Below are 26,001 nucleotides of genomic sequence, written 5' to 3'. Positions count from 1 at the left end.
GCTTCCATGTCCGATCAGCTGCAAACAAGCCTTACGTCACCAAGTGCAAAGCGTCGGACAGTTGAGCGGTTCAGATTTGTTCTCTGAATTAACGAATCATGCTTCTGTCTGCCAATCAGATGGACTAGTCTGGGTTTGGCTGCTGCCAGGAGAACAGTTCTTGTCTGACTGCGTTGTGCCAAATGTAAAGTTTGGTGGAGGGAGGATTATGGTGTGGGCTTGTTTTTCAGCAGTTGGGCTCGGCTGCTTAGCGGAAGATCTTGACTGACCTGCACAGAGTCCGAACCTCAGCCTGACAGAACACCTTTGGGATGAATTAGAGCAGAGACTGTGAGCCAGGCCTTCTGTCCAACATCAGTCTGACCTCACAGATGAGCTTCGGGAAGAATGGTCAAGAATTCCCATAAACACTCCTAAACCTGTGGGAAGCCTTCCCAGAAGAGTTGAAGCTGTTATATCTGCATCATATTAAACCCTATGGACTAAGAATGGGATGTCACTGAGGTTTATATGAGTGTGAAGGCAGACGAGTGAATACTTTTGGGAATTTAATTTAATTTAAAAGAAATAGAGTTAAATTTGGACTAGGTTGTCAAGCTATCAGCTATTCCGACTGAATCCAAGAACGAAATGTCCTGGCGATTCATGCTGACATATTTTATTGAACCTTTACATTGCCGTTAATTTCACATTACATTGATATTCCGGAACAAATTTTACGATATTCCTCCAGGAAGTGTCCCAGGCTGCACTAAAGGAGCTACAGTCTGTACAGAACTGTAAGTAAATAACCGCGTAATGCAAAATTAACAGCAATGTAAAGTTTTCTAAAAAAAAAAAGCATTCATACAGAAGCCGAGAACGTCCACGGCTATTATTAATTTTAATGTTGTTTTGTTTTTCGTTTCGAAACTTCAGGTAAGTAACTAGCTATCTTGGGATAACCACGCTAGTTTTATGTTCTACACCTTATATCATTCATGCAACATTTTCAGCTTGAAACAGTCGCCGGCCTGGCTGCACCGATGTCTGATCAGGAATAGCCGGTTTGTATCATTGTGAGTTCGAAATAACAGAAACAGGCGTTAAGACACAACTATGTAAACATAAATACAGAAAACAAACACAGGATAACAAAAGAAACAACTTATCTCAAGAAGAAGGAGCTCGAGTCCTTGAAACAAAGGGATAAATTAGTCATTATCCGGAGGTAACGTCTTACAAATATGTCCTCTCTCAGCTTCTGTCCTTTCGCATAAACCGCTATGAGACGCTGGAGATGGGAGTTGTTTTAGAATGGCGCCATCTTGGTCATTTGCTTGTCGGTCTGCTGTCTGCAACCGGTAAAAATCGGAGGTGGTGCTTTAATCGCTAGAAAAGAAAAGAAAAGGTCAGCTACGAAAACGATGCTGAATGATGAGGCAAAAAGAAAAAAAAGTGAGCCGTTAAATGTAAAACCTACAAAGCCCCTCCGTGCCTTCGCTTACAGCCACCATAGCTGTGGTTTGGAAGTTGATCTGTGGTGGCCAGAGGAATTAAATAACACTGAGATTAAAAGGTCAAAGGTCAGAGTGATGCAAATCCATAGGCTCAGGCAGTCCGTAGAGTCCTCTCAGAAACTCTAATTCCGGTCGGTCGTGACATCTATTCTTCTCTTTAACCCAAAGGAGAAGAGGTGAGAGCACTGACAACGAGACACTGGCTCCAAAGTGGGACACCGTTAACAGGGATAAACTCGTGTAATCCAAACAGACAAGGGGATGCTAATGATGCCCCCCCCCCATTTGTCTGTCTGCATGCTTCCACCGTCAAATGACTTGTGGGACACTGCGCGGTTCTTAGGTCGACTACAGATGAGAACCGAGGGGAGGGAGGCCAGACACATGTCGACCACATTGCTGCCGCAGACTAACAGATAAATAACCACAGATGTGTCGGCAGAGAAGAGAAAGCTAGAACATGGGAGGGGTGTGGGGGTGTGGGGGACAGAGAGGGAAAGGGGAACATGAAAGAGAGGGGAGGTTTCGGAACCCCACGGCCAAAAGATGTTATCTGACACACCGAATGAGGTGGGAGATTTCTGGGGGGGGGGGTTCTCTCCACAGCTCTCACGGACGGCATGTGTGCCGTGTCACTTCAGTGAGCGTGCTGCGGTTGCACAGAAGTTCAGGCTGTTTAACGGGAATGACTTCCTCGCTACAGGACTGGGCAAACGTTCAAAGTTCTCAATGTGAGGCCCTTATTTTTTGGGGCGGGGGGGCGGTAGGTTCCGTCACGAGACTCCTTCCTTCAGTTGCGGTCACGGCGTTTCAGGTCCGGGGCCAGTACTTGGCGGTTGCAGATTTGTTTACCCTTGTAGGCTGGCAGGAATGTGAGATTTCCTCTGGGTGCGCTGCGGCTGGCTGACCTGCCCTCTCCACCGACGCCACACGGGCAAGTATGAATTCGCGGGCGACGGACAAGGTTTCGGCGAAGTCACGGAGAGCCGCCGCCCTGGGTTCGACTCACGAAGCAAATCGGATGCTTTAGCAGCTCCGCCTTTATGCGAATGCCAGACGATATTAGGTCCTTGGGGATTATCTGCGGCTTGAAAGATCCCGTTCCTCGGCCACCTCCACACAGAGGAAGGCCTTGTTCTGAGAGGATCAACTGGACTTATCTGAGAATGCAGCCTCCATCCAAGACAGACCCAGAAAAACCAAGGAGTCCCCACGTCCTTATTCAATCAAATGAGATGTTTGTCTTAACCTGCCATGGAACCTGCACACCAGTGCCTGGCGAAACGCTGACATGGTCATGACACTCTTGGATGACTCATCTTACATTTAGGAACATCTACTCACGCTATGTACAACCAATGTGAGCGAAAATATCTTGCTGGAGCCGATTATTCAGCAGGGCAGCCTCCAAATCTCTTCCTTTCTATCAGGAAAGACCTTAAAGAAACAAACTAAACTTTGCCAGCAGTTTCATAGTGAGATTAAGAAGCTTATGCACAAATATTTGGTCAGGTTAGAATAAAGACATTAGACCCTAAACTAGAGGTCTTTGGGCAGTAATTAAGGCCACTGTTAGGGTTGGGTGGTCCAGCTCAGGGGGGCCTTGAATCTCTAGAGGTCCCAGTAATTTAAGAAGTTTGAGTCTCTGGAACACTGCAGTTGGTTTGTTAGAGGTTTCTGTTGAACACATGTTGAGCGTTAAATACGCTTGTTACTTAATATCAGGACTAATGTGGAGGGTGTCGGTTTTAAACGGACAGTTTCTGAGAGGACAGACAAACTTCTACCTTTTCTTTTCAACGTTCGTAGCCGTTGTGGTGCCTAAAACCAAACCCAGGGCTTTTATTGCTTAAACCGCATCCAACTAACTTTAATGACTAATTCTTTACAACCACTTCGGTTAGTCGAACGCTGCTTGCGGTAACATAGACATGCACTGATGGAAAAGCACGGCTTTAGAACAAACGATCAATAAGAAAAAAGTGCATTGTCAAACTTGTGTTTTTGCGGATCTTGCCCACTCCCTCCCTCCTCCCTTTGGTCACCATTAATTAATGAATCCTCTGAAGATCTTAATATTTACCGCCTGCTGCCACCAAAGGTGGGTGATCATGTAACTGTCTGTGTCTGTGTGTGAGAGTACGTTAGCAAAAAATCTCATGAACTGGAGAACAGGTTTTAAATAGCCCTGCCCCCAAAAAGTAATAATTGTAAAACAGTAGCATATTAACACGACTCAAAATGGCTGCCACTAAGCAAACAGAAAAACGGCTATAGTTCTGTCAATTTTACAGATATTGAGCTAAAATTCAGGACGGTCGAAGCTGAGAGTCGGCCCCAACACGTACTCCAAGCGCTAATAGGTCACACGACATGTTTGTGTAAAACTTTAACATGCAAGGTGTGTTCCTTCGCATGCATGCTTTCATTACAACCCAGTTCACAAATATTCAAAACACAACATACGTGGATATGTGCGTGATTGTCTTGGGTTTTTCTCGGCTCAAACGTGTGTGTCGTCAATAAAGTCTTTCAATGTTTTCTGAGCTCTTCATCTCGATCCCCTTCAAACATTTTTTATCAATGCTGAACACGATAAGCCCAACGCTGAACGTCAATATCCTCAGACGAGACTGAATAACTCGCATTCTTCGGACAAACAAGACTCTACGAACTCCTGTGTGCTCGTGTCTGGCGGGAGTCTTGGGTTTCTCCAACTTGCCCTCTCTGTTGATAATAAAACCAAAAAGATACAGAGCCTGCCGTCTACAACAACATCAAACAGCCCCCAGCCTCTTACATCAGGTCAAGACCCTGGAGCAAATAAATAAATAAATAAAAAGATTGGGTTTTTTTTCTTTATAAGATAAGAATGCAGACAAGCTTGAAAATTATTGTGGACAATATGAACAGGTATGAAGCAGCCATGGCAGTGGGAGAGGTTGATCAAGTGGATGGGTGAGATCAGAACATTTAACTTTTTTTAAATTTTTTACATTTATTTTGCCCTGCAAGAAGTGACAGGAACAAAAGCAGCCGTTGTTGTGCAAAACACAAGCAGTTTTTGAACAAGAAGACATAATTATGCTGTCCCTGTGCAGTTGTCTTATGGCTGTCTGTAACGATCAATGGAAAGGCTGACTTAGAGCACCACCTGCTGGTCAACTGGTGTAAGCACACAAGTCTGAAGCTTTATAAACCTGAAAATAATAATAATTACATGTTTGTTTGGCATGTTAGAAGAATATAAGGTAATTCACTGTCTCTGCATTTCAGTCTTATTGCTTTAGATAGCAGCCAATTTATTGAAGTTTGTTTTTGTTGGAGTCAAACAGACGACCCACAAAAATGTTTCATGTTCCACATAGGCTAAAGGTTAATTGGCTGCTTAATTGATCTTAACTTGTCATCAGCTAGCATCAGTTAAAAGTCATCCACAAACTTATCCTCTGAGCTCATAACTGATCGCATGTTTAAAACTTTGCCTTTCACTGGTGGACTCAACTCCATCTGTTTGTTAGCAAAATATTTCAAGACCCGCCGGAGAGGTTTTAATGAAACCTTTAGGAAGTAATGCCTGATCTGATCTCTCCAGCTGAATAGCTTTTAGAGTCAACCCAGTTCAAGATGGCCGCCACAGTCAGGTGATCTTAGACAACACTAAGATGGCTACAACTCAGTCAGTTTTACAAGTGCTGAGCTAAAATCTGGTGTGGTAGTAGCTGAGCGTCATCCCCGACACATACTTCGAGCGCAACACATTTGGCAACATCTTCACCTCAAACCTAGGCATTAATTATTGGAGTCAGTCGAGTTTGTCTGTTAGCAGCATATTTCATGAATCAATGAACAAGTTTCAATAAAGCTGTTAGGACGTAATCATTGGGTGCCCATCTACAACTGATTATTATTTGGAGTTAGCCCCAACCCAAGATGGCCACCGCAGCTAATCAACCTCAGTCACCAGAAAAGTTGCTATAACTTTGTCAGCTTCTATTCTTTAGATAAAGGATCAGACATTTTCTCCTGTACATAAAGTTTATGTATAGGAGGTTGATGGTTGATGCAGCTGGGAATCAACTTGCTCCGTCACAGCCTGTCAGGCCTTTTCAGCTGTGCTTTAAGATCAGCCGAAACCTGAACACGAGCAGAACGATGAGTTGTTTATTTATTTAGCTTCACAATGTCTATCTGCATCACTTGGTCTTTAACCCCTGTGTGCATTTCCTCTGCAAAACTTTGAGAAATTCTGTGATGACTCAAACGACCCCCCACCCCCCGTTTTTGCTTCTATTTTTCCAGCGATTAGTGTAATTGCATAAAGCACGGGGGTGGGGTGTGGTGGGGTGGGCTTTCCTGCTTCACCAGCTGAGGGGCGAAGCAGGAGGGACCTGATGCGTGCGAATCAATGTATGTGGCTGCATGCTTTGGTGAGCTGATCCTATTTTGAGTTTTGGTGGAATTCCCTCCGAGCTTAAACCGATTAGTGGGGGAGATGGATGAACTCGGCTCAAAGTTCGAAAGTGGTAGGAACTCGTATTCTCCTCTGCGTCGTCAGGAAACTTGGCTGGATGCCACGTCGGCCTCCTTCCGCCTCACTGAGTACAGCTAATTGCTCTGTTTTTAGAGATCTAGCATGAAACTAAAGAATGTTGATGCTAAACTGGTTTCTATGTGCTTTATAATGGTGTATGTATAATATTTGTCATATTGCTTGTAAAACCGATGGCTTTGATTTAGCTCTATTTTTAGGAGAAAGGATACCATCACACATTTATATAAGAAGCAAAACTCTCACTTTGCCACGGTCGGCAACCTTTATGTGTCACAGAATGTATTGTTATGAAGTATTTTTAACATTGGTGTTATAGTAAGAGTAAATTCTCCAGTCACTCTCTGGCAGGTCCACTTCGGGTCCTCACAGTACCTTAGCTGTTCCTAGGACTGCGCTCTTCTGGACAGAGATCTCCGAGGTTGTTCCTGGGATCTGTTGGAGCCACTCTTCCAGTTTGGGGGTCACAGCACGGAGAGCTCCGATGACCACTGGCACCACTGAGACCTTAACTCTCCACAACTTCTCTGTTTCCTCTTTCAGTCCTTGGTATTTTTCCAGCTTCTCCTTCTTCCTGAGGCTACAGTCGCTGTCACTCTCTTCTGTATCTTGTTGACTACAATGTCCGGTTAGTTAGCCATCACCTGTTTGTCAGTCTGGATCTGGAAGTCCCATAAAACATTCTACAAGTGTGCCCTCTAGTGGAGATACTCATGAACAGTCCACCAAATATAAAATATAATAAGACTCCTATCCTATATGACCCATATTCTTTTGATAAATACATATTTTAAAATCTTCCTTGGTTTTGTTTAAAGTGAACAATTGTATCTACTCTCCTAAATGTAGCTTTAGGATAACATAGTAGGACTTGTTCACGTTACACCAGTGATGAAATAAAGCAGCAACATACACTTTGAAAGGTTCATGTATTGTTAAAGAAAGCGAAAAAGATTTGTCAGAAGTGGGATTCGAACCCACGCCTCCAGGGGAGACTGCGACTCATCCTGATTTTAGGACAGCTACAATACGGTCATAGCGGGAGAACCAGGATTTCAGATTCTCAAATTAGTCTAAATAAACTTTGTAATGTCCCAAAACTTTACGCTAAGAGTAGCTAACATTATTTTTTAAATTTTTGTTGTCCTTCCGCCTGAACTAGCTTGATCCTGCATTGTTCCGTGCAGATTTTCCAAACTACAAGCAGCGTCATTTGTAACGCTGTAAAAACGTAATTAACAAGTCTGACGTATTTTTACCAGTACTCTCTACAGGAAATATATGTAAGTACTTGCTATCTTACAGTATGGAAAAAATGTGGACGGTCGGACATATGCACGACGAGACCATCAAAACGACAAACTAGGCCCCAGCGAGGATCGAACTCGCGACCCCTGGTTTACAAGACCAGTGCTCTAACCACTGAGCTATGGAGCCAGTTTCGGTGGACGCGATCGCAATTTGAATTTTTGAAGATACAAATAACGCCGAACAGAGAAACTATGTTGATTTGTCGACATTTGGAGACTGGTGGGTGTCGCCTCATCGATACCTACAAAGATCGGATCTGTAAACTAGCTTCTGAAAAGTGCAGCGTTACGCCACGGTTACAATGGCAGTTTTCCACGTCATTATAAGTTTGGTCGCTAAAGCGCTCTTCTTTCTGGCGTGTCTCCTTCTCTTATTATTTCTGGGTTACTGCTTGTATATTAAGTACATTCATATGAAATATGACAAGATCCCCGGACCACCGAGAAGCAGGTAAGGTACTGGGTCAGACTTTAACTTGTTAGCTAAAACAATTGTTCTGACGTCACCTTCTGTTTTTCTATTTTATTATTTTATTTTTCCTCACAGTTTCTTAATGGGACATTCACTGATGCTTTTGAGAATCGTGAATAGTGACCGACTTGTACACGAACAGTTTCTGGAATGGTGAGCAATAGTCTGGTATATTTAACCTTGCATAAGAATTTTTTTTTTTTTTTTTTTTCAAAAACAAAGCTGAACCTCTGTACACCTCTTGCCAGGTGTATAGAGTTCTTTGCTAAGTAAATGTATAATTTCCATTTAAATTTCTCATGAACATGTCATTTGCAGGGCTGAGACTTACGGGTCTGTTTACAGGCTGAACGGTCTGCATTATGTTTATCTAATTGTGACCTGTCCAAAGGCTACAAAGGTAAACATCTGCTGCTCAGGCATTGTCAGCCAGACAATGCCGTATTGCACACTTTCACACCTCACATGAACAACTGCAGGTCAAAGTTCTTTCCACACATGGAAAACACGCTTCGAAGTTCAAAACCCACAATGTAAACGTTAAAAATGAATGAATAGCCCTTATGGGTTCTTATTTGTGTGGCTATCTTATTTTTGCACATTTATGTGCCAAAAAATGTGTGGTTTTTGTACATTTTCTGTTTGCACGTTCTATTTTTGTACGTTCTAGCGTGGCCAAGACTTCACTGTCACGACTGTTTTTGTCTTACAGACGTCGCTTCTTAATTTTGTAGTTCTTTCAGTACTGCAAATTTCCCCAACGGAAGGACAAATAAAGAGTGGACAGGGTCGAGTCAGGTCCTCTGGGCGGGTTTCGTCTTTTATCCAAAAGACTTCCTCAGTAAAAAACACAAAACAGTGAAAAACCAGTTTGGTTTTCTACAGTCAGGGAGCCAACTCAGAGCCACGTCGTTTCGTCACAAATACTTGATATTCTTCTGGCAAACATTTGATCCTCCCTCTGTTGCGTTTTGAGTTTCTGTAAGTGGGTTTCAGAGTGAAGAGACGGTTTTTTTTCCACAAATCCCTCGGTTTGTTTATGCAAACAAATATCTTAAAACCACCAGTCTTGTGTTTAGGATTAAGGTTAAGATCTTAATTGTTCATAACCTTTCCACAGAAAGCCACTTCAAAATGTCAGACCTGTTTCTTTACTGTTTCTGCTTGCAGGAAATCCTGATGTCCTCCAAGTATCTTAAGGATAATTTCTACAAGAAAATTTTCCACCTGTTTGGTGAAAGGTAGAATGCCAGTAGTACTTCATACAACCTAGTGACATGATCACGATCATCGTATTTTATTTTGACAAAACTGTTTTTCAATAAATCGTATTGTATTGGATTCTTATTTGGTCATTTCATTTTCATTAAAAATGATCACTTTTGTTATGTTAGAGCATTCACAGTGTGGTTTTTCAATTGAAAATGATTCTCGAACCTTTCACTTTTGTAGATTTGTAGGCAACGGCCTGATAACAGCACAGAATCATGAACTGTGGTACAAACAGCGCCGGATCATGGACCCTGCCTTCAGCAGCCTGTGAGTTGTTCGGTTTCTTGCCACGATTTTGTTTATATCCTTTGTTTTCAATCATTGTTTATCCCGCTCACTTTGTAAAATATTTTTCTCTAAGTTTTCTTTTGAGCGTTGTCCAGTTCCAACATGGGTGTCTGACTGGCTGGGTGCTGGCATTTTCTGGATGTGCCGTTTCTTGGTCTGAAAGTCTGATTCCTTCCAGGTATTTGAGAGGTCTAATTGGGACCTTCAATGAGAGGGCAGAGAAACTGATGGATAAACTTGCAGATGCAGCTGATAACAACACGGAGGCCAACATGCTGCACCTTCTCAACTGTGTCACACTTGATGTGATCGCTAAGGTAACATCTGTTTAATGACTAACATATAAGTTTATTACAAATGTTTTATTCATGTTTCAATTTCGTAAGAATCTTTAAATTTATTTATTTTATTGACCACTTTCAGGCTGCTTTTGGTGCTGATTTAGACCTCTTGACAAATAAATCACCTATACCTAAAGCCATTGAGGCTTGTCTTAAAGCGATAATGAACTTGGTCAGAGAACCAGCGTTTGAGGTAAATTTTTGTTTTTGTTTGTTTTTAGTTTATGTGTAACACCAAATGGCACTTCTTAACAGCAGCTGTGACTTATTCAGTTTTCATATTCCAGTTCAATCCAAAAAACAGACAATTCATTAAGGAAGTGAGGAAAGCGTGTCGCCTGCTGCGAACAACTGGAGCTCAGTGGATCCAGAAGAGAAAGACCGCCATGCAGAACGGCGAAGATGTCCCAAAGGACATCCTGACACAGATCATCAAAACTGCTGCCACAGGTTATTGTCTCTAAAGAAAATGACATCAAACAGCACGAAGGAGAGATGAGATTTTATACTGCTGAGTATTAAAAAAGGGTTAAAAGCAGACATCCAAAATTCGAATTCATTTTTCTTTTGCCGCTTGTTCGAGACTTAATTTAGGTGAAATGGGGAGAGGTCTGATTACACACACTATGTATCAGTTGCATCTATATACTATATGCACTTTTGCTTGATTCGGTTATTAAGCAGTGAGTCTATAGCTAGATGAAACATACAGGTTTCATACACAGCTACACATGTTTTAGGACATAAATGTACTTATATTTGTGTGGTGGATAAAAACTAGTTTCACTGGTACAAGAAACATAAAATTTAGATCTTGATTTTTCTTGCTACAGATGAGAACATGACTGAAGAAGATGAGGAGCTCATGCTGGATAACGTTGTAACATTCTTCATCGCTGGTGAGCTTGTTGTTTTTGTATGATGCAGGTAATGCTGCCAGATAAGTATGTGTGTGCTGGTTTTCCAAAGATTCGTGTGACCACAGAACAGTTTTCCACTTTGCCTAAGTCAATTTTAAATCCGTTTTGGCCCAGAGAAGACGGCAGCATTTCTGGATGGTGTTCAGTGATGACTTCTTTGCATGATGGAGCTTTAACCAACATTTGTGGATAGTACAATCTGATCTGTGGAAGTGTTCCTGAGTCCATGCAGTGATGTCCAGAACAGAGTCAGAGCAGTTTTTAATGCAGTGAATGAGTGCCTGAAGACCATGAGCACCAAATATTGACTTTCAGCCTTTTCTTTTGTGCACAGAGATTTCTTTAGATTCTTAAAATCTTTTGACAATATTATGAACTGTAGATGCTGCGATATTCAACGTCTTCCCACTTTCCTGTTAAGAAACATTATTCTGAAATTGTTCCGCTATTTATAGACTGATTCTTTGCAGACTGGTGAATGTCTGCCTATCTTTACTTCTGAGTGATTCAGCCTCTCTAAAATCCTCTTTTTATACCTAGTCCTTTTATTGACCTGTTGCCAAATGATATAATTTGTTGTCCAACACTTTTAGCTGTTTCTTATTCATACCACTTACTTTTATTATTACTCTAACTCAGCCCTGCACCATTTTAGGTCAAGAAACAACATCCGGTAAGCTATCCTTCTGCATCATGGAGCTTGGAAGACACCCTGAAATTCTAGAGAAGTAAGAGATAGTAATACAGTTCCCATTAGTTTGTTGTATAGTTAGTGAAGACTGGTTTCTGAAGTAGAGTTTTGACTTTTCAGAGTGAGGAAGGAAGTGGATGATGTCATTGGGATGAAACAAGACATAAGCTATGATGACCTCGGGAAACTAGTCTACCTTTCACTGGTACAAACCATGAATTTTAAATTAATTTAAATATCCTGACTAACACTTGCACTTATGTTCATTTATGTTTACTGTTAGAAACACAGTCAGTTGTCTAGTTCTCTTAACAGTGCTAACTTTAAACTTCTTTCATTTGTATTTGTATCGTTGTGCAAGCAATTAATTCGATAACACAGACATAACATTGTAACCCTCCCACAGGTGCTAAAAGAGACACTGAGAATCTACCCAACTGCTCCAGGAACATCCCGTCAGATTGAGGAAGACATGGTGATTGATGGTGTCCACATCCCTGGAGGAATCAGCTGCATAGTGAGGATTTTTTGTTTCAAACATGCTTGTAGCTATAAAGCAAACAAACAAAAAACTGCTTTATATAAATAAAGGTTGTAGCAACCGTTACTTACAGGACAGAACAAAACTGTTTCCTGATATTTCACATAGTATATCAGATTATTTTTACTATCAGAATGTAACATAAAATACTCTGATATTCAGTTTGACTTCTATGTAACTGGGAGACTTGAAAGATTCTTCAAGGACCCGCTGAAATTTGATCCAGACAGATTTCACCCAGATGTTACCAAGTAAGTAGGACAAAATGTTCTCAAAATATCAGGTTTTACTTTCTGTGTGGCTTTGGAAACCATTATTGTGGCGAAAGAAAGAAGGTAAACTTCTCTTCATCTGTTTTATCAGGCCTTATTACTGCCACTACCCCTTTTCTCTCGGACCACGCTCGTGCCTGGGAAAGAACTTTGCTCAGGTCGGTAGGACACCCACTACACTTACTTCATATTTCATGTATAAACCCTAACACAGCTCAGTGGGTGGTGTGTTTTCAGATGGAGGCTAAAGTGGTGATGGCAAAGCTGCTCCAGAGGTTTGACTTCAGCCTCGTCCCAGGACAGACCTTTGACATCCAGGACACTGGTTCGCTGAGACCGAAGAGCGGAGTGATTTGCTCCATCAAACACAGGAAGTAAAAACAATGCAATGTTAAAATTGTATAACATAATAAGAAGTCATATAAGTTCTTGGGGTGAAGCTAACACTGTGTAAATTAGTTTTAACATAAGAGTCTTTTAATCTTACCGTGGTGTTTCGACTTCTTGTGTGTTGCCGCTGGCTTCCTGACCCCGGATTCCACCGCTTGTTACTGGGTGAATAACGTGATCATGTATAATCGAAGCATTTACTGATCTCCGGCTTGATCAATAAATCAGTTGTGTTGTTTTACCTTACCTTGTGTGAGTATGATCAATAAACAGGATTGCCCTCGTATCAATAGGTGAGCATGTGAATGCTTCATGCACTGGAAGTAAGAAAAAACATGCTTGTGGTTTACAATTTGCTTTTAGATATTAGATCCCCATTTCCCTGTTTAATTATCCCTGAGGTGTAAGGTTTATCTATAGAAGAAGCAAAGTAGGTGTGTGTGTGTGTGTGTGTGTGGGGGGGCCCTCTTGAGCAACCTCTGACCCATTAGTAAATAACCACTGGTTATGCTTAGAATCAATATAAATGTATTAGGACTGGAGACCCACTTTCCCAAAAATTTGTGGAGAAGAAAGATTCTGTAAGCTAAACATCTATCCATCCATTTTCTTTACCTGCTTCTCCCTTCTGAGTAGCGGGGAGCTGGTGCCTCTGTCCAGCAGTCATCGTGCGATAGGCGGGGGTAATTTAAACAACAGGTAATCATTCTAGCCACTAACATAGAAAGAATGCACTTACAACAAAGCTAAATGGGCAGTACTGCAACAAAAGTTCCCCAACATATGGTAAATGGGTTTAAGTCCTGTTATAAGACTCACAATACCAGTTTTGACAAGTAATGTTCAAAACATAAAAAAAACAATTATTGAATCAATGCAAGTTAAATGTTTGTAGACACAAACGTGCATAACAGTCTGAATACAAGCAAAAGTTGATCTGGCTGCTTCCCCCACAAGCCTTCTGGATTCAACAGCCAGCAGCTGCACAGCCTTGTTGTTACGAACCTTTATATTTGTCCCGTGTAGGAGAATCTGACACAAGGAGTGTCTCTTTCAAGAGACAGCAAAGAGGTGATCTGAAATACCTTAGCTGTGGACCATTTAACGTTTTGGCTGTGGTGGAAGAGAGGGAACTGCACAAATAAAGATTTTTATTTAACTGAAACTTTTGAGAACAAGATAATGTTTGTTATATTTTACAGATTTTGCCACAATGATCATTTAATAGGTGTCTATCCAGAATGTGTACTTTAAGGATGTACTGCTAAGTATAAGGTAGTTCTAAACAGGGTCCTGCCAAATGACTCATTATTACATTATTTAGGAATCCAGTAGTTAATATTGTGCTCTGTCTTGCTGTAAACACTAGTAGGACCAGAAATTTATTAAAGTTCAGTGTCTGTCCATTTGGTAGTTTATTTAGATCAATTTTCTTTTTTTTTTTTTAGCACCAATTCACACCAAAGGTCATCTCAGGGCACCGTACAAAACAGGGACGGCTGGTATCAGTGGGCTAGTTGGGCTAAGCCCTCCTTGGTGTTTACAATATAAATGTTAAAATACCTAATAAACACAAATTAAAAATATTGTATCACATTTTGTGAAATTTACAACAAAACTCGTGCCAAACAGTCCCGAGAAAATCCCCAAGTCTTTCCAAAGGGCTACGTTTTTACAGCCCCGTTCAGCCCCTTGTCTTGCCTTGTACATAATGATTGACAGCTGTCTTGTCCCGCCCCCTCGGTTTGCTGCTCATTTGGGCTAATTTAGTCCAGCCCAGAGTCAGCCCAAGGCCTCAGGCTTTAGCCAATGAGAGTGGACGTACAATAACGTGCCTCGAGCGCGAGTGTACGTGGGCGTGGTTTATCGTGGACTGAGATAAGTGCAGTGGCGAGCGAGATAAACATAAACGAGGTGAATTATTTAATTTCTCACCCGTTTTCCTTAATGTCTTTGGGGGACAAACCGGAAGTGACGAGGTTGGGAGCAGATAGACCCAAGGATATCCAAAGTTTTCCTGTGACCTGGTTTCAGTGAAAAGACTGGCTAACAGCAAGTGTAGCTAACAGATCTTTAACCAGGTGTTTATTAACATTTTTGGATCCCAGAAAAGTTGTCGGAGTGAGCCTCTCTTTAAATAAGGTAGGTTTCATTAAAAAAAAAAAAAAAAAAGCACTTTCCAATATTGCAGGTCTTGTTTGATTTTATCTTATCAGTGTGATTAGTAATTGTGTCAAGGAGTGTGGTGCAGTGTTATGCAAAGCTGTTTGACTGGGAAAAATCATCTGAAATGATTATAGCTGAAACTCTTAATGAAGAGAATGAGGTATTGGACACCTGATAGAGGCTCTGTATCAGCTTGGTTTTTGGTGGTGGTTTGTTTTAAGGTTGTCTTTGTGATGAAAAAGAACTTAATGTCAATTTATAGCAGGTTTTCTTTATTTCAAGTTGGATGGTTCTGTTGTTGGAAAACAAACTGCAGCGTTTTATTATATATCTGTTAGCCCGCCCTACAAATATCACCACCATCCGCCACTGGTACAAAAACATTCGGATACATTTTAAGGAGCCTATTAGTAAAAGTCATCTATCTAAGGAAGCCAGATTGGGTCAAATCTTCACCTGGTCACAGTCTCCCATCCCGAACAGCCCGTTGGCAACAGTTGAAATGAAAAACTCCCTTTTAACAGAAAGAAGAACCAGAACCAGGACCGGCGGCCATCTGCCTTAACCAGCTGGGGTTTGAGAGGACAGGAAGGAGACACAGACAAACACAGGATGACTGGTCCAGGTGGAGTTTCTACTGGAAGAAAGACAAATAAAAACATATGTTAATGATAGAAATAATTAAAATACAAACACGGAGAGTAGAGCAAGTAAAGACAGCAGCAGAGTGAGGCAATGTTTGTCCTCCAGCAGTCTAAGCCTGTAGCAGCATAACTAAGGGAGAGCTCAGGAAACCCAAACCAACCCTAACTATAAGATTTATCAAAAAGAAAATGCTTAAGCCGAGTCTTAAAGTAGACAGGATTTCAGCCTCACGGACAGAAACTGGAAGTTGGTGCCACATTTTTAATGTGTAAGATAAAGGACATACCCTGGTCAAAAATAACCTCAAAGTTCCTGACATTACTGGTAACTAATGCCATCAGTAGTAAGTAAAAGGACGCAAAGTTTGTTCCTAAAATAAATTAAAACTACGTGATAACAAAGTTTGTTTTCTGCTGATTTTGACGAGTTCTGATCATTACTGACAGTGGCCACATGGGGGCACTGTGATGTTGTTAAAACAGCCTCAGAGCCTCTTCTCTTCCCTGTTTTCAAGTGAATAAAGAGCAAAAAACCCCAAAACAATAACAGAAAAAAAAAACCCTCACTAAACAGTTGCTAAAACCCTTCAGGTTTAGAGGCAGCTAATCTAATACGTTTGGCTCTAGATGTTTCTCAGCATTTCTTGAATGCTGAGTCAGCATTCCCTTGATTGTTTTCCTGTTAATAGCTTCTTCAAATAGATCTTTTGGACTGTAACTACTTTTGGCATTTGGTTTTTTAACAGTTCATATATCAAAATGTTCAGCTCGCTCGCTCGGGACAGTAGAGCTATAACTTTTATACTTTTTGAAATGTTTGGTGCTGTTTGAAATCTACTTAAGTGCACTTGTATTTTTTTTAAGAGTTTAAATGTTGTTTTGCTAGTTTTAGCTGCTGTTTTTGCTAATTTTGGCTTTGATCCACAGTTTTGCTAATTTTGGCTTTCACAGGAGCTACTATTCGCTGTAGCTTTGAGCTATCTTTTTTAACTTTAAGCTACTGTTCTGCTAATTTTGACTTTTAGCTACAATTCTGCTGTTTTTAGCTTTTAGCTCCTGATTTGCTAGTTTTTTTCATAGCTGCTGTTTTGCTAGTCTTTGCTTTTAGCTATTGTTTTGTGGATTTCTTTGGCTAATTTTAGCTACAGTTTAGATTGTTTTAACTTTACCAATTCAGTTTTTAGCTCATCCAACAAATTCCAGCTCTTAGCGTTCACACTTCATTTTCACAGAGATCCAATCTTCTGGTTTTGTTTGTTCAACATCCACTCCTGCTTTCCAGGCCTACGATGCTTTAGAAAAACTTGTGATGACAGCAATTTACGGCTAAAAATGGTATTTTAAAAATCAAACGTAATTAAATACCGTCATGATTTTGAAAAAAAAAACAAAAAAACTTTGAAGATGGAATGAAATTGGCAGTGAATCTTTTTTTTTTTTTTTTTTTTTAACATAGTTACGAAAATGTCTCTGAATTGTTTAACGACGTCAGTCCTCGGGTCGCGGATGGATCGGGCCCAGGAGGGAAACACCCCTCTCCCCAGAAACACTCCGGTTCCTCCTGGGGGATCCCAAGGTGTTCTTAGGTCAGAGAGCAGAGAGAAAACATAATCTCTTCAGCAAGTTCTGGGTCTACCCCGGGATCTTCTTACAGTCAGGCGCACCCCCATTTAAAAAACAAACAAACAAACAAAAAAAACCCTCCAAAAGGTAGGCATCCAGGAGTCATCCTAATCTGATGCCCAATGCAAAAAGAACAGCTACTGAGCTATTTTACATAATGATGCTTTGTGCTGCAATCAGAGCCTCAGTGATGAGCACCATCTGACACGTCTCCTTGTCTTGACTGCATATGTTTTAATGTTTCTCCTTTGATTTTGTTGGTAGGTTATAAAGAGTTACACAGAGACTCCGCGCTGAATGTTCAGGCTCACATGTCTAAGGCCCAACAGCAAACATGTAGATTTGTCTAAATGACTGTAAACTAACCCCGACGAAGTGTTTTTCGAGGTGGATCGTCTTTCGCTTCCAAGTGTGAAGAATTGACATTTGTACCTCTCTTTGTGGAATCCCAATGGCTTAATGAACGTCTCAGACAATTTTGCTCTGTTTGCTGTCAGTAATGGAAAAGTTCAGCGGAATTAGTTCCAGTAATTTATGAGGAGGGGAACTTTCTGTTGGTTCTTGTCTGCAGTTATGGACTCTCTCTTGTTGTCTTTAAGCTCCTAATGAGCTGCCTTGGAGTTGTGTTTGAGCAGACTTTTTCTGGTTGAGTATTAGTTGTTTGGATAGATTTACAGAGCAGGTTTTGTTCGTTTTTGTCTGTGATTTCAAATATAAACCAACAGCTGTTTTTTGGGTTTTTTTTTTGCTGCTGTTGTTCTGTTTGAGCTCCATAGTGCATTCTCTTTCTGATCATTTATCTGCTGAAGTTCAACGTTTCGGTCAGACCTGGTGCTCTCGTTTTATTGTTTGGTATTGTCTTCTAATCTGTGGGTTTACGATGAATTCAGGCTACAAAGCATAAATATGTTCATTTGCTTTACCTGCTTCTCCTTTCTGAGTCGCAGGGAGCTGGTGTCTATCTCCAGCAGTCACTGTGCGAGAGGCGGGGGACACCCTGGACAGGTCGCAAGTCCATTGCAGGGACATACAGAGACAAACAACCATTCACAGACTCACTTAGGGACAATTTAGAGTTACCAATTAACCTAACAGGCATGTTTTTGGTCTGTGGGAGGAAACTGGAGTACCCAGAGTGAACCCTTGTGAGAACAGAGAGAACATGTGAACTCCACCTAGAAAGGCCCCAGGTCAGGAAGCGATCCAAAAGCCTTCTTGCTGGGAGGCGACAGCTCTAACCACTGTGCTGCTGTGCCCCAAATGTATACATTTATTTTTTATTTAATTAAATTTAAAGGTCTGATCAGGGGACACTGTTCTTAACAATTTGTAGTTGATGGTTATAGAGCTGTGTTTCATCTAATGATGAGATTATATGTCCTTTAAAATAATTTTCACCACACGATTAATAGATATCATCATCATCATGTTCATCTCATGTCTCTTACACAGAGTAGAGCGCCCCCTTCTGTGCAGTGCTGTTACTTAGTTTCGTACCTGTTAAATGAGAAAGGTGGCTCAGCTCTGACCAACACAAAACATGATCCGCGTCACATTCTAGCTTCTTGTGTTGCCCGTTACTTTTGTTTTCTCTCGTCTTTTGAGGCCTGACGTTGTGCTGGAAGGACCGCGCACGCATGAGAAGAATCGGCTTTAATGCTGAGTAATGATAAGAGATAAAATGAAATGACTGAAGACGTCTGAAAATGATTTCTGATCTAACTAAAACTTGTTTTCTTTTAAATTCCAGGGCTTAGGGAAAAGCAGTGTTAATATTTTATTTTTATGCACATCTTGCTTATAATCCTTCTGAGAATTCGGTTTCATTTAAGGTCAAAGGTCATTTAACCAACTTCAGCAAACACAAACCAGTCAGTTTTACAGACACTGATCTAAAATTTAGTGTAGCAGTTGAGATTTGTTCCTAACACACACTTTGAATGCTACGCATTGCGCAACATCGTCGCTTAAAACTTTGGCATTAACCGTTAGAGTCAAGCCTGTCTGTCTGTTAGCAAAATATCTCATGAACCACTGGGCAGATTTCAATTAAACTCTCTGGAAACAATCATTGGGCTTACATCTCTAACTGATTAACGAGACGGCTACCAAAAACAAAAATGGCTACAACCCAGTCAAATTTATAGATATTGAGCTGAAATTTGATGTAATAGTAGCTGAAAGTCATTCCCAACACATACTAAGAGCACTAACAGATAGGCCTTTAATTACTCTAAGGTTGTCTAAAGAAACACGCCAAAAAAGACTCTTTCATAAATTTTATTGGTGTAAATATTTTTGTAAGGACTGATTTTATTAATAGTTTAACATTTATTACTAGATTTCTTTTCCTTCTTCCTTTGTTATTATAAGCTTTAGCTACCCATTCAAAATACTGGCATGATAGTGATGTCATTTAAAACTGAGAAGTGCGTTATAAAGGTGAAGTGCTATAATGTTTATTATTATTAGTTTGTTTTAGTGTGTGAGTTTGCATTTCGCCTTTTGTCATGGAGCTTTAATTAAACTCGTTAGGCACTGCAGAATAGATAAGAGATATAAAACACACTCTATCTCCACCTCGTCATTTACATGACAAACATCCAACACAGGAGAGCCACTGAAGGTTTGCTTCTCGAGCGAAGAGGTGAGACAGAGTTAATTTTATCACCACAAGAGGGCGATGAAGCCTTTCTGCTCAGCTCTAATCACACAGTAAGGTGCGTAAATCCACCGTTCAAGGGCCAACCACTCAGCGAGAACCCCAAACCGGTGCAGATTAGAGTTTTGGGAGCATCTTTATACCCAGTGATCTGTTTTTTTAACTTTGAAGAATGAAAGTACGGATTTTAAATGCTTTCATCTAACATTTCAGATGGAAAATTCAAATAGTGAGGAGTTGAGCAATACGTTTCTTGTGTGTGCAGCTTTAAAAAACATTATTTGTGTTTTCTTTATTTAGTTTTTATGGGGTGATTTTTTTCCTTTTCTTTTCTTTTCTTTTCTTTTCTTTTCTTTTCTTAAGGCCCTCTAAAGAAAAGTCTTTTCTGACCTCCTTGTGCTCTTCGTTGAGTGCTGCTTTTAAGTCATCCGCTGTCTCTGATTACCTGTAATTAAAGACGGGGAAAAAAAACAAACATCACTCATTACTGGACGGTAATTGTTTTCGGGTCATTTTTGCAGATAATGATAATAACAAGAAAGCGTAAGGTTTAAATGTTGAACACCTTTATCTACACACACGCACTGATGCAAAGACTAGTTTTGCGCCCTGCAGACCACTTTAACTCAAACAGCATCACATGATCACTGGTTCTCAGTTCATTTTATTGTTCAAAAAAATTAAATATCTGCAACAAGCATGATCAATACTCTAATTTAGTACAATAAATAAGCAGATGATCTTGATCTAGATTTTTTTTTTTTTCATCAACTGATAAAGAGAAATTGATTCTGTGGGCTCGAGGGAAATTAGGCTCAAAGTTTGACTTCTTTGGGTCTTTCCTTGACAATTTGTTTAGCAACTAGGACTATCATGTTTTCAGTACCTCAAAAGGCTATTACATGTGGAAAACACTGAGTCAACATTTAATTTATTGTTTAATTTTGAAGTATATTTACATAATTTGAAGCCAGTCTATGCAACAGAAACAAAAAAGGGTTGCGCTTTGGTTGCAAGCTGCCTTTTGTTCTCTTTATTATGTTTTGTGGATACGCAGTAGGTTTCATTAGGAGGAGATTTGTGCCAGACGAGACACGTGGATACCCAGCCATAGGGAGCAGCCTCAGAACATGGCCTAGTTAAAGGTTTTCTGTTGTTTGCATCCCAAGTTGGTCAAAATTTCCCAAGATATGGCTTGTAAGAGTGTGATACTGTGTGTTGTTGCTAAGGAACTGTTCCTCCCGTGTCTCTAGTAGGTGGTATTTTTATGAATATCATTACATTTCCCCATTCAGGGGAGGGGAGACATCTTTATCCCTTGCAGAACATGTATGTCAGTGTTTTCATGCTTACATTGTGGAGGGAAATTTTGGCTTACTGCTCAGACATTTACTGATAGCTGCAGCTGGGATCCACAGCAGCAGCTCAGAAGAGAAGATACAAGATATGGTCACGGGAAACAGAAAGTTCACTTCCCTTTAATTCTAGGGTTTTACATATTAAGATAATAATAAAAATTATCTGATCTATAACAGGTTCCAGCATTATTCAAATTGAACCTCAGGCGTACAAAAGCACACAATAGATTACTTTGTGTTAGTATTTTTTTAAAGGACACCCTTGTTGCTTTTGTAGGACTTAGGAAAGAAAGTATCAGCCAGGTGCTGCTGATCAAATGTATTGTATTGATTGAGCATACAGGTGTGTGTTAACACAATGCCAAGGTGGAAAGGCTTCAGCAATGACCTTAGAGAAACAACTGCTGCTCCCCATCAATCTGGATAAGGTTATAGGGCCATTTCCAAACATTTTAGAGTCCATCGGTCTACAATGAGAAATATTATTTGCAAATGGAAAACATTCTAAACAGCTTCTAATTTTCCCAGCAGTGGATGCAAACTCAAACAAATTCACCACAAGGTCACACCGTGCAGTTCTCAGAGAAATTTAAAAAAATAACAAACTCAAACTCAAACTCAAAACCACAAGAGCTCTCTCAAGCTCAGACTCTAGAAGCCTCATTTAGCAGGTTAAAGGTTAACGTTTAAAACAAGATAAATAGAAAAAGACTGAACAAGTTTGGAAAGGTTGCAGGAGAACACCTCTTCTCTCTAAAAAGAACATGACAGCAACACTAAGTTGCATCTGAATAAACCACAAGACTTCTGGAACAATGATTTTTGGACAGATGAGACCAGAGGTTTACCCATAATCCACAGCAGCTTGTTTGTAAAAGATCAAACACAGCATATCAGCCCAAACACTTCATACTGTCTGTCAAGTTCAGTGGTGGAAGGGTGATGATTTCGGCACCTTGAGTCGACCATGAACTCCTCTGTAGACCAAAGTATTCTAGACTCAAATGTGAGGACATCTGTCTGACAGCTGAAGCTTGGGGCCAAACTGAGTGGCGATGCAACAGCACAATGATCTCAAACACACAGCATCGAATCCACAACAGAATGGCTGAGAAAGAAACGACCCAAGGTGTTGCAATGGTCCAGTCAAGGTTTAGGCCTCCACCTGACAGAAATGCTGTGGTGGGACTTAAGACAGTTGTGTAGAAATAAATGCCTGCAAATCTCATTAAACTGAAGCAACGCTATAAAAAAGGGTGAGCCAAAACTCCTACTAGACCATGTGAGAAACTGAAAACTATTTCAATTTCTCACTACTATGGGCGATTTTACAAGCTATTGAACTATGCAGTGGACTTTCTTTCCACAGTTTTTCCATTTTGCCATTGTTTTTTGTTTAATGAAGAATGGCTTGGTGGAATCTATTGTGTGTTTTTTATATAATTAAAGTTAGATTTGAATAATTTTTATAACCTGATAAAGACCAAATTGCTTTTAAGATGTCCCCATCCAAAAACAAACCAAGAACTGAAAGGTAGATTTTCCCATAACTTTAATTTAGTAAAACAAAAAAACAGAAGTTTTTTATTTGTTCATGTATGTTTCCAACCAAAACCAAGCATTTTACTTTACAGTATTGGCTTGCTTACAATTGTTTCTAATTAATCATGGAAAACATTAGGCCTTCATCCAGAGGTGTATCCACAGGAGGTCTGGTCTGGGCTAAAGGGGAAGCCCTACAGTTGTGGCCTCTTTTTCTCTTTCCGTGTGCACTCTGTATGGGGCAGAGGCCTGGGGCATGGCCCCCCCTGTTGCCCTGCTGGGCCTCCATCTGCTGTGGAGGTGGTTACATCCTCAGACTGATGGCAACACAATGAGTTTATGACGTGTCGCAGTGAGTGACAGAGGGTCTTGTCCCAACTGGGCCTCCTGATGACGACCGACCTCACACTGGTAGTCGGCACTTTGCCAAGGCTAATGGGAGGACTGATCCTCCTGCAGTGGAATGGGACTTGTAGTTTACAGCTGGCTGGTAATTTAGGACAAGGAGCTAATCTCTCTGGCTTCTGTCCTAAGACACTTTGTGGAGGCACAAGCACATAAGCCTTTCAGTATACTGCTGAAGCTGAAAACAATGATTTGTGGTGAAAACGGGCATCTTTAGCCATTGGGACCAACTCCTGATTTGTACATGTGTGCTAATAGTTGCTCAGCTACCAGAAAGCCTATTGTTCCCCCCTTTTCTGGGATCTTTTCTGAAAACGCCTTCTAAACTGGTTTCTGAAGTTTCCCAGTTGACCCAGCAGGACTGCTTTCACACACCTGTCAACATGCTGTTTCCTTCCACTTTGGTGGGCTCGAGTTAAAAAGAAATTGCCTCCTTCATCTCCCACTCTTCTCCTCCTTGCAAAAAACAGGATGATAAAAGCGAGAGTTTCACATCAGAACAACTGCAACAATGCTACTGTACCTTCAAAGGGGGGAGATGCCACATTGTGAGATGACAGGGTGTTGATCTGAGAGTGTTGTCTCCTTCCTGCCTGAGATCAGAGGAGGCCTGGTAGATGTGTACGGCTGCGCTGCTCTGACAGTTCTGACCAGTGTGCTGGAAGAGAAGTGTCACTCACTGTCATTTGTCTCTGTCAGGGTCTCTTTGCTCACATTTATTATAATACAGTTGGTAAATGTGTACAACTGATTGGTTCTTTAATGACTATAATGATCTCTTGGTATTTTAATGACCACTATAGAAGTGCTCTCACATTCTTTTGCAATACGTTCGGTATTATGGTGATTTTTGCATGCTGCCAAAGGTGAAAGGGTTGATAAGGTTTTTGCCTGTCTGTGTGTGTGCTTGCTTGCTTTGCAAAATATCTCATGAGCCACTGGACAGATTTTAATGAAACTCTGACAGCCAAATGACCTTGGGAAATACTAAAGAGGCTACAACTCAGTCAGTTTTCCAGGTACTGTGCTAAAACCTGGTGTAGTAGAAGCTAAGAGCCCTCCTCAATGCGTATTCTGATTGCTAACATATTTTGCTAGATCTCAGCTTCGACCAAAGAGCTGAACTCAATGAAATGTTTCCAATATAAAGGCAAACTAAAGGCTGTAACTGAGGCCTACGGACACCGTAAACACAACATGGAGGAGCAGCTGTTCCTGGATGGCACTTTGCCACTGCTGCTCTGTCTGCCTGCTGTGGAGGCCAGCTACCCACTGATGAGAAATTAGAAAGTCATTAGGAAACACAAATAGCAGGACGGCACAGTCACAAGCAACTCCAGACTAAATTAGTGACTTCATCTAAACACTCGTCGTGGTGGAAATATATTTTTTTTGCTCAATGTTGACAAAATGATTGATAAAATGTTTATCCCAAATGCAGACATTTATGTACATAAAAAAAACCAGAATGCAGTGGTTTGAAAAAATGCATAAACTCATATTTTATTCACAATGGAACATAGTAAATTTATCAAATGTTTTAACCAAGAATTTTACCAATTATCAGAGAAAAGGTAATTTTGAATTTGATGGTAGCAACACATCTCAAAAAAGTTGGGACAGGGGCAACAAAAGGCTGTAAAAGTAACTGGTACAAATAAAAATAGCTCAAGGAGCATTTTGCAACAACGGTTAATTAGCAACATGTCAGCAACATGGGTATTAAAAGAGAATTTTAGATAGGCTGAATGTCTCAGGGAGATAGACATCAGCTCCCTGCGATCTGAAAAGGGGAAGCAGATAAAGAAAGTGGATGGATGGATGGATGAATCTATCAGAAAAATAGATGGGCGGAGGGTCACTGGTCCATGAAAAAACTATGTCTAAAAATAATGGAACAATTTCAGAAAAATGTTCCTCAACAGAAAATTAGGAAGTCTTTGAATACCCTATTATCAACAATTCATAATATCATCAAAAGATTTAAAGAATCTGGATGAATCTCTGAGCTCAAAGGACAAAAGGCTGAAACTTGTGATCTTCAGGGCCCTCAGGGGCCACTGCATTAAAAACGGCTCTGATTCTGTTCTGGACATCACTGCATGGACTCAGGAACACTTCAACAAATCACTGTCTGTAAATATTGTTCGCATTGCCATCCATAAATGCTGTTTAAAGCTCTATCAGGCAAAGAAGGAGACACATGTAAACACCATCCAGAAATGCTGCCGTCTTCTCTGCATTCATCTTCTCTGGGCTGAAGCTCATACAGAATGGACTGAAGCAAAGTAGAAAACTGTTCTGTGGTCACATGAAAGAAATTTTTAATTTACTTTCGAAAATAATAAATGCCACATCCTCTGTACTAAAAAAGAGCGGGACCATTCAACCTGTTATCAGTGCACAGTTCATAAGTCTGCCTCTCTGATGGTATGGAGGTGCGTTAGTGTCCTTGGTATGAGCAGCTTACAAATCTAGAAAGGCACCATATGCTCCCATTCAGACAACATTTTTCAGCAAAGGCCTTGCATATTTTATCAAGACAACATTAAATTGCATACTGCATCCATTACAACTGCAGTTCACAGCTGCTCTACCTATGCAGTTGCATTGTATATGTGTTTGTGAATCGGTATAAATGAGTTAATCATCCTAAGAAGATGCCATCTGAAGCGCCCTACACCAAAGCACGGCAAGAATGGCTGTTCAGAAGAATCACTGGAGCTTGAAGACCTGCATGTTTGTTTTAAATCAGCATGCGGAAAACTTTCAGGTTCTCTGTGATCCAGGGCAGCAGTGGAGAGGGAGGGACGGATGTATGACAAGCCAAAAGGGTCATAATTCTTTCACTTTGGCATGTAATAAACACAGTTAAATACATCAGCCATTTGATGTGCACCTAGTTGAAAAACCAGGTGTGGGCTTTTAACGTCTTGTTTATTTTGTATTTTCACATTTGGAGATGATATGTGCTGCCATTTGTTTTAATTGAAATCTTGGCCAAACTACCTAAAACAAACAAACCCTCTTTAAAAGAAAAAAATCTTAAAAAG

General features: G+C 40.6%; 1 protein-coding gene and 1 non-coding gene across 2 annotated transcripts; one reads left to right on the top strand and one right to left on the bottom strand.

The window, feature by feature from the left end:
- Nucleotides 1-7,121: 7,121 nt before the first annotated feature.
- LOC108231774 (cholesterol 24-hydroxylase) lies at nt 7,122-12,794 on the top strand. Its single transcript, XM_017409055.2, has 15 exons — nt 7,122-7,812; nt 7,909-7,986; nt 8,152-8,233; nt 9,004-9,074; nt 9,286-9,372; nt 9,572-9,710; nt 9,817-9,927; nt 10,022-10,184; nt 10,568-10,633; nt 11,310-11,382; nt 11,466-11,550; nt 11,752-11,862; nt 12,049-12,137; nt 12,250-12,316; nt 12,396-12,794. The coding sequence occupies exons 1-15, from the start codon at nt 7,664-7,666 to the stop codon at nt 12,534-12,536; spliced, it is 1,512 nt and encodes a 503-aa protein (XP_017264544.1). The 5' UTR covers nt 7,122-7,663; the 3' UTR covers nt 12,537-12,794.
- Nucleotides 7,416-7,488, bottom strand: trnat-ugu. The gene has a single exon. It is a non-coding gene; the product is annotated as a tRNA-Thr (tRNA).
- Nucleotides 12,795-26,001: the final 13,207 nt, after the last annotated feature.

This window comes from Kryptolebias marmoratus, linkage group LG19 (assembly GCF_001649575.2).
Source record: "Kryptolebias marmoratus isolate JLee-2015 linkage group LG19, ASM164957v2, whole genome shotgun sequence".
Classification (NCBI taxonomy): domain Eukaryota; kingdom Metazoa; phylum Chordata; class Actinopteri; order Cyprinodontiformes; family Rivulidae; genus Kryptolebias; species Kryptolebias marmoratus.
Note: the sequence above shows the minus strand (reverse complement) of the source record. Positions and strands in the feature narration are given on the sequence as shown.